This window comes from Populus nigra, chromosome 3, assembly GCF_951802175.1.
Source record: "Populus nigra chromosome 3, ddPopNigr1.1, whole genome shotgun sequence".
Taxonomy (NCBI): Eukaryota; Viridiplantae; Streptophyta; class Magnoliopsida; order Malpighiales; family Salicaceae; genus Populus; species Populus nigra.
The window spans coordinates 19,455,512-19,464,661 of record NC_084854.1 but is presented as its reverse complement, the minus strand read 5'-3'; the positions used below and the strand labels follow the sequence as shown (position 1 = coordinate 19,464,661).

Here is a 9,150-nt window from a genome sequence, read left to right as displayed (position 1 = left end):
ACTAGTGACTAAACTAAAAGCACCATATCTGGAAAAGCCATTATTTTAAAACCTTGCTCAACATGACAAGTTACACATGTGACCTAGATGACTAATGGCTTAGATCGAGCTCGATTTCAAAAGAAATTTAGAGAGAATTGATCCAATATAAGGTGGTCAAAGACCCAAGTTGACTCATGTCCTAGTTAACCCGGGGCAAATCTAGTCAAAACTCGTTGACTATTTTTCTTTTTTTTCAAAATTGTATCATTTTATTTTTAAAAAACAAAAAGATTTGGCTAACTTGGGTTCACTCATGTTAATCCACTTGAACCGTGACACAATATTTGTTCTAAATTGACTACTGGGTAGTGCCTAAAAACAATAGGAAAAACTAAAGAGACCAAATCCTAATAAATCAAATGTCTAATGATGAAATAAAAAGAAATTAAATGATAAAGAAATAGTAATTAAGAGAATAACGACTTTATTCGAAAAAGAAAAAAAAGACAACCTAAAATTTTGAATTGAAGGGCAAAATTGAAAAACAAATTAACAAATGAATCCAAAAAATAATAAAAATCAAGAGAATGGGGACCAAATTTAAAAAAAAATTAAAAAATCAAAATTATAGATCTAAGAATGAAATTGAAAAAAATATTAAAATCTGATAAAAGGGGAAAGAATCAAAATTAAAAATCAAAATATTAAGGTTCAAACCTTAAATATCATCAAATCTTGAATTGAAGATAAAAATTAAATTCACAAACGAACCCAAAACAAAAATAAAAATAAAAAGGATGGGAACAAATATGAAAGAATTAAACATAAAATCATGGATCCAAGGATAAAATTGAAAATAAATTAAAATTTGATAAAAAAGACAAGAATGTAAATTAAAAATTAAAATATTGAGAGTTAAACTCGAAACATCATAAAATAAAATGACAAATTTGATATAAAAATCAAATGCCAATGGATGAAAAATTAAAAATAATAAATAACTCAAATTTAATACAATTAAAAGAATAAGAACAAAATATGATAAAATTAACAAATAATACACTCTTTTAATTTTTTACAAGGACAGTGTGTTTTTCAAGGTTAATGAGAGAGAAAAGAGGGGGAAAGAAAAAACTTTGTTGAGGCTCCATTGTGCATGGAGAAGCTGCACATACCTCATTACCATTGAAAGGACGACGAGATGCATCGAACACTGCTCTGAAATGTGATGTTCGACCAACGAAAAGAGTCGTATATGCCAACAACTTTCTTTCTTTTAATTTAATTTATGCAAATCAAAGTGTTCATAACCCCATAAAAAACCAAAAAACACCTCAATCTTAGATATAGATTACTTGACTCAAATAACACTTTAATAATTACATTGAATACGCACTTTCCTTTATAGTTAAGAAATTAAACTTTAAAGGGTATTTTAGGCATTATATTGTGCAAATAAAAAGTTAAAAGGCTTCTTTACCCTCATTTAATCTTGAAATAGCAAATATATCATGTGGAAAGATATCATATTACCCTTGAATACATAGTATAAGATTTAAATATTCAAGAGCAAAACAGTAATCTTACAATTAAAATCTACCGTGAGTATTCGAACAGTGAAACTTTTCACTGAGTTTTTTTTTAGGTTTTGTTATAAAAGGAGTAAAGGTTTAGGTATAAATTTACCCTTTTCTCTTGAATGCAACTGCATCAAGGTTCAAGGCTCTTAACACTAGCCTGGCCCATGTATACATGATTTCTTATTTCTAACTTTCTAAGCCTAGTTTGATGTAACTGGTGACTGGTGATTTATTGAGTCTAGACAGACTCTTGGGCTGGGCTGTACAGGCTGATTTCATACAGTCTTGAAATGTTCCCTATAATGGTCTCTAGAGACATTTGGAGGTAAATTTTCTTGATCTCTCAAAAACCTAAAAGCATTAAAAAAGGCAAGGAACCGCTGTGGAACTGAATGTTTGATCAAATCACCATAATCCCAGATTTTGTTTATGTTTGAAATCGAAAAATAAAAATAGAATTAAAAGTCTGCTACAAATTACCGCGCAGAGGGAAAAAAAACTTCGAAAACTGAATTCCATTTATATTGCTGGGCTCAACGTCCTTTAGATATTTAAAAAAATCATTAAGAGTAACATGTTCCTATTCTTAAAAACCATTATTTATAATCTGTACTCTGTCATGATGCTTATTTCCACATGCATGTCTGCCCGCTCTTCTAACAAAAGAGCTATCCTGCTAGCTGCAGCACCTGATCTTATGTTCATCTGCCATGATTTGTATTCTGTAAGTGCTTTCTTCACCACGATGCTTATTTCTCAAGTGTTCTTGTGTATTAGAATATAGAAAAGGGTGTCATCAACTTGCAAGTTTCTTGCAAGTGCAGATTCTGACAGTGGGGACCTCGTCAATTAGATTGATGCAACTTCTTGCAACGGTAACTGTAAGAATCTTAGCAACATTAATCTCTGCTATATATTATATTAACAGAAGCTACCTTGTTGAGGAAGACTAAGCTTTTTCAAGGAATCAAGAAAGGAGTACATTGTTCTAATGATAATAATGATAACTATATTCCTGCAATAACAATTGGGAATATATTTGTTTGCAAGTCTCCAATGAATTTAGTGATGATGAACACATCTCCAGCTATGAACAAAAGTATATGTCACAAAACTTAATCTTTGGCTCAATAATTTTGATGCTGTACGGGGTCCCATGTTGAGTCAAATATCGCATACTTGTTTTTCCCAAGTTGGAAGTGATAACACATGCCCATCAATCCCAATTACGAAGGAATCAGGAGACTAATCTTACCAAGTGATTGATTTCATTTCACTATCTTATCTCCCTAACTAGTTTAAAGTGTATTCGAAAATGTTGTAATGATTAATTTTAAAAATAATATTTTTTAAATGCATCAAAATAATATTTTAATTTTTTTAAATTATTTTTAATATCAGCGTATCTAAACAATAAAAAAACATAAAAGATAATTTAAAAAAAATCAAAATTAAAAAAAAAACTACACATTTGACGTGAAACATCAATTGTTGTATATGGATCACAAAAACTATTTCTCTTGGGAAAAATTCTAAAATACTAATTTCCTTGCAAAAATCCAATCCCTTTACCTCGTATAAACTGTTTGTCCCTAATACAGTTTTTTTTTTTTTTTTTCAAAATACTCAATGGATTCAATTTATTAAAACTATTATCAGAATCAATCATGAATTGGAATATTCGGTTTCAACAAATACAATTCCTTTTGATTTTTCTTTCTTTTTTTACTACAAATATCCGCATCTACGATGACTTCTTAACTCTAAAGAGAAGGTTAGGATTACCAGCTATATTGATAAAATGGTTGAAGTCCAAGAGTCTAGCCGAAGGGAGAAATTAAGCTACGTGATCTCACCAAACCTGATTGCCATAGGCCCAGCTATGACGTGTAAAATCTTGACTAATGACTAGCAAGAAGCAAAGGAAAGCTTAGGCAAATCGCGGCGTAGATGACGATTAGAAAAATTAAAGAGCTTGCAGTGGTCATCATTCAGCACTGTTAAAGGAGGAGACATTAACACACTTTTTGCTTAACTTAAAGAAACAGCAAGACGACACCGTGCTGCTGCGGGGTGCATGTGAAAGCCAAAAGCAAATATATTTATTAAAGGGAGGCCTCGTCCTTGTAAGCTTGATTAATGGGAAATCAATTATGGGTTATGATTTAATCAAGCGAGAAAAGCATGCACGGTAAGGTCCGTGTATGACTTCACATGTGAATTCAAGAGGAAAATATTTAGGAGTGAAGACTGGCACGTGACAAGCACATGAGCCAACGTGCAACCCATGTGGATGTGGAGGTGGCCCACGGCCCACGGCCCACTCTCTAAACAGAATCTAAGGTCGAGAGAGGCCATTAGGACATGTCCACATTTGGCCCTTCAGACCACCAAACCTTTGTAGCAATTTTACAAGGTTAATTAATAATGCGCTTTGGAAGCATGCTTAGCAATAATGACAGTACAGCCAAGAAGAAGAAATACTTTATAATAATAATAATATCCCCAACAAAAAGAGAGGGCAGAAAGAATGGGGGGAAAAACAGAAGAAAACTGAACATATATTTATATGATTTAATTAACTAGCCTATGCCTTTAAGGGGCAAAGGAATCATCAGAATTCAACACGCAATTTTATCAACTAATTTAAGTAAACCAAAAAGATAAAAAAAGAAGCAAAACGCAGCACAACATCACATGTAGGAGAGATATTACTACTTCCCCTTTGTATGATACAAAATATGAAGAGAGAGAGAGAGAGAGAGAACAGAAAATATTCTTTCTTAAGCTGAATCTCGTGGCTGATTTGTGCTATAAATGTAGTCAGCTCACTCAGCGATGGTGTGGCGGTGCTGCTGCTGCTGGAGGTGCTGGTGGCTTGCATTGATAGCACTTGGCAAAGAGCCCAAATGTGTCTACTTGCCTAACAAAGTTTGTCATGCTAGCCCATCCACCGAACCCAAAACCAACCACCAGCACCCACACCACCACGAAGGCGTTTATAACATACATGGCTGTCCAGCTTGGCATAAAGGCAGGCGGCTTTTCTGCAGCATTCTGCAAGAGAAAACCCATGTCAAACAAATTAGCAAGTGGTGAAGTTAGGCCAACTAGATTTGTTGACGAGTGTTTCCCCTTTTTTTCCCGACAAAAAGATGCAACTTCGGCCTATAATTGAAGGGAGGGAGGGAAGGTCAGGTCAGCCAGCTCATTTAGAAACAGAGTACAACACATCAACTGTAGAATATAACTAAATGAAAACGACATGCCACCCCATTCAATTCTTCTCGTAATATTTCCAAATCCAAGCCTTGAATGCTCTCTTGTACATTTCCTGCACCCTCTCTCCCTTCTCTCTCTCTCCACTCTCCACTCAGTTGGGACGCTGTCGCCGTCGAATACGGGATTCCCATCAAAACGCGGAGTGTCCCCTCACTCTACTATGACCAAAACACCCCTAAAAGATGAAGATAATTGCAACTTTCTTTCAGCTAAAAAATGCAGCATTATTTTTACCTGTCTAGCAGAGGCTTTTCTGTAAGTGAGCATGTGGGCTAAAGATGGGATGATGTAAACCGTGAAGCTAACCAGAAGAGCACCGACGGCTGAGTTGATCGGTCCAAAGAAAGGGAAGATTATAGCTAAAAACCATATCGGAACCACCACCGGTAGCCTTGCAAGTGCCCTCAAGCAAATGCTCCTTGTGTCATGCATCCCTATTACCTTCTCCCACACAAAGTACAATGGCGTACACGCAAACCCAAATGTGATGAACTGCGCCATTCAACAAAAGCAAACTCCCAGTCAAATTCCATTAAAAAACACAAATATCGATTCTTTCAGGGGCAATCAAGTAGTCCGATCAACGCAGCCAGAATTAAACAGACCTGGTGGATAAGCATGAGGATAACGGCGGCATCACGGAATCCATTCTTGGGGAGGAGAGAAAAGGCATTGGCATGGTTGAGGAGCTCGTCACCAAAGGCCCAATAGACGGCGGAAGCTGACGGAATTGTCAGTGTGAACACGTAGAGAGTAGCTAACAAGTAAATACACTTGAACTTTTGCGGCTTCCACATGGCATGCATAATTTCCCTGTAAAATTAAAGTGTGATCAATATTCCACATTTAATATAATGATATTAAAAACTAATTTAAAAAATAAAAAAAATAATATAAAAGACTACCTAATTCCGACAACAACCATCGCTGGCAACAGTAATTAAGCTTCTAAAACCTAATTACACATGTATACTGTTAAATGACTCAATTGACATCATGTAAACAACATTGGATTCTCACTCTCTAGTTTCCTGCGACGCTCCAATAAGTGAATCGATAAGCTTTTTGAGCCCATTCATGATTAGGAAACTATGCGAAAGCTAGGCTAGGTAAAGACAAAATAAGAGGAGGTTAAAAGGTCAGGAGCACAGTGAAACAAGAGCAGAGGATCATTTTACTGTTCATTTCAATTCTCTTCTTGAGAACTGGAAAGGGAACCAAAAAAAATTGCATGATTTTGTCTGCGGGTCTCGAACCCAACTTTACCGGCAAAAGCTGCAAACAGAAGCCGTGTAGACACTAGACACGAAGGAAAGCAGAGGAGGATAATATAAACTTTTAAGAAGAAAAAGAAAAAAGCTTACACAGTGACAGCATGTCCACCAAAGGTGTATAGGATGTTGGTGGCTCCGGTGAAGTAAAGCACTAACTTTGTAGGAGCAGAATGTTTCACTCCTTCACCTTGGCCATGAACAAAAGCTGCTATGGCCAAGTACCAGGCAGTGTATGTGGTCATACCAAGACCAAGAAAAGACCAAATACGGTAGTTGTGAAAAGAGGGAATGAAAACTGTGGTGGCACAACAAGCTCCAAAAATGTAAGTCCAAGTCCTCTTGTCCAAGTGGTCATTGATATAGTAAATATTACTGTTCTCGTCAAGAAAAAAACAAGAAATAGTTAAAAATCAAACAAGAAAGACATCAGACTCTTTTTTTTCTATTTCTAATTGAAGACGAAAATAGAAAACCATCGTGAAGGTCTTACCTTGCACAAGCAATAAGTTGAATTACAGATCCAAAGAGTAAGAAAGTACAGTTGAAAGCAAGTCCTACTGCCTTCCAGTATGGACCCAGTAACCCATCAAGCACTTCAAACCACTGAAATCCAGAAAAGCAATCTTTTTTTAATTACATTAAATACAAAATTAAAAGAGGGTTTAACTTGTTACTGTAATTCAAGATATTCTGGCATTGAAGATTAGTATTGGTGGCGGCGGCGGTTTTGAGAAGCAAAAAAAAAACCTGAATGACATGATTCTTGAAGTTAACGTTCTCTTTCTCCTTTCTGCTTCTGTACTCAATGTAAAGCACACTTATAAGGTAAGCTGTCCAGCTTCCTAAAAGCCCATAGCATATCTGAAGCAATATCCCTGATAGCATACCAAGCTGAGAGAAAGAGTAAGGTAGTGTCAACAGCACTTGTGCCACCTGTAACAGAAATCATCAAAGTTAATTACTTCTTTTTTGCAACAAGAAATCATGGAAGCAAAAAATGTTGAGCTTCTTGAAAATGGGTTTGGAGGGATACAGTACTTGATTAGAAGCACAGCTGAACCAGGCATCCCAGGCAGAACCACCATGCCAAAGAACACTCTTGACACTAAAAATGGAGTGGCTCTCTTCTTTCTCTTCTTCTTTGCCCTCGTGTTGATCTGTCTCGCTATAGTTGGAGACTATTGCTTCTTCTGCTTGCTTCGGAGACAACATTGTCTTAGCTTTTTTTACTAAAAGCAACGTCTAAATCCTGGTAAATCTGAAACATATAAAAGACAGAAAATGAGACAAAATATATACTGCATAATCAAAAATAACGCAACCCCAGAAAACGAAAGCCAACAAGACTCTCCCACCTCTCAGATCCCAATAAAATCACCAAACTCCCTCTTCCAAACCTTTTAAAAAAACAGTGAAGTCACTTACAGTCTCCACCCCCACACAAACAAAGAGAACAGAGTTTTGAACTTATTTTTTTCCATGAATACTCCACTTTCAAAACTAACCTTGTTCTTGAAATGTCTCTTTCGAGTTGGGAAAAAAGAAAGAAGAATCCCTCTCCTCTATGACCCAGAAATGACTTGTTGATATGTATTCAAACCCTCCCTAGCTGTTATGTCCTTCGCTTGACTTTGATTTGTCACCTTTACCTAGTTTTCAGAATGGAAAGCAACCATCGAGCACGCAGGCAGAAGGGAGGTACAGCCACAGTTGTGTGAGAGTTTTTAAGATTTCTCTCCGTTCCAGGACCCAGACTTAAATACCTGCAGCCTGAGCATCCCAAGAAAAAAAAAATCTCCAGCTACGGATCTCTTTAGTAAAAGCTCCACTTTAATGCGCCACCAATCTGAATAGACAAAAGGAGCAGAGCCGAACTTCAAAGACGGCGAGACCTCAAAAGCAGGAAAAGATGCACTAATAATAATCAATGGTTTTTGCAGATGATGAAGAAAAAGGACCCTTTCTACTCCTATCCTATTCTCACTTAACAACCAAAATATAAATGCTCTCACTCACTGCTCCAGCCTGAACTATAGTACTGCCTGCTTGCTACTGCTCTAGCTGTATTACAGTTTAGTTTTATTTGAAGAAAAAAATGGCTTTGAAATTCCTCACTTTCACTCTTTAAAAAAACAGGTGGAAATGAACCCCAAAATTCCTTGTTGTATTCCAATTCCACTCTTGATTCGATTCTTTGTCAGTCATCGTTTTGGTGTTTGTGTGTGAGAGAAGAGAATTTAGAGATCTAGGCGATGGGGACTTCGTTCTCATCACTTGCCAAGGACTGAACCTCCATGGACCTTCCTTTTTATAAGCACCCCAAAATCAAAATTAAGTCCATTTTTGTTTTCTTTACTTTATATTAAAGTTACTACTACTATATACCACTATTATTAACATTGCAGGGCTATAATTTCTAGCCTAAGAACCTGTTTCCCAGCCTTTAATTTTTGCAAGGGTTATTTATATTTCTCGAACCTGTTTTGATGCACACTTAAAAACAATTAATATTATAGTGCTAAAAAGTATAGTATTATTTTATTAGTTATTTTCTAGAGTTTATTTTTAAAAAATAAATAAATATATATATATATATATATATATAACTAGAAAAGATAAATTAGGGATATTATCTCTTCTTTATATATATATTGTTTTTCAAAATGTATCCTAAAAAATAACTAGTAAAATCCTAATGAGGCTATTTGGCGCCATTGTATTTTAACATGTTTTTTAGAAATATTTTAACATGAAAAAATATTAAACGTTACTTAGTTTTTAGTGTTTTTTTAATAATTTTAATATGTTAATGTTAAAAATAAAAAAAAATTTAATGTTACTAAAAAAGGATTATTAAATGTTAATTAATCGAGCTCCGTCAAACTTCCTCCCTGTCCCCCAGATCAATACTTATATTATATTCACAAGCTATAACTACCATGCGTGTTTTACATGCCTCGTCTACTTTGGTAAAAAAATAGATGATTTGGATGTCACGATACCTGTGAGCGAGTGAGAGGAACAAGTCTCCA

At 35.4% G+C, this 9,150-nt stretch overlaps 1 protein-coding gene across 1 annotated transcript; it reads right to left on the bottom strand.

The window, feature by feature from the left end:
- Positions 1–4,107: 4,107 nt before the first annotated feature.
- Positions 4,108–8,549, bottom strand: LOC133689682 (auxin transporter-like protein 2). The gene is made up of 8 exons (XM_062109658.1): positions 7,624–8,549; positions 7,157–7,376; positions 6,866–7,051; positions 6,609–6,721; positions 6,209–6,490; positions 5,450–5,657; positions 5,079–5,336; positions 4,108–4,619 (listed from the first exon to the last, which is right to left on the bottom strand). The coding sequence occupies exons 2-8, from the start codon at positions 7,328–7,330 to the stop codon at positions 4,395–4,397; spliced, it is 1,446 nt and encodes a 481-aa protein (XP_061965642.1). The 5' UTR covers positions 7,331–7,376; positions 7,624–8,549; the 3' UTR covers positions 4,108–4,394.
- Positions 8,550–9,150: the final 601 nt, after the last annotated feature.

What these genes read in the sequence shown, in the direction of transcription:
- LOC133689682 (XM_062109658.1), bottom strand. Translation starts at nt 7,330, where the DNA reads ATGTTGTCTCCGAAGCAAGCAGAAGAAGCAATAGTCTCCAACTATAGC. An exon ending in TCAAGAATCATGTCATTCAG is followed by an intron (nt 6,722 to 6,865) that starts GTTTTTTTTTTG and finishes TCTGGATTTCAG; the next exon opens with TGGTTTGAAGTGCTTGATGG. An exon ending in TCCTCATGCTTATCCACCAG is followed by an intron (nt 5,337 to 5,449) that starts GTCTGTTTAATT and finishes TGAATGGCGCAG; the next exon opens with TTCATCACATTTGGGTTTGC.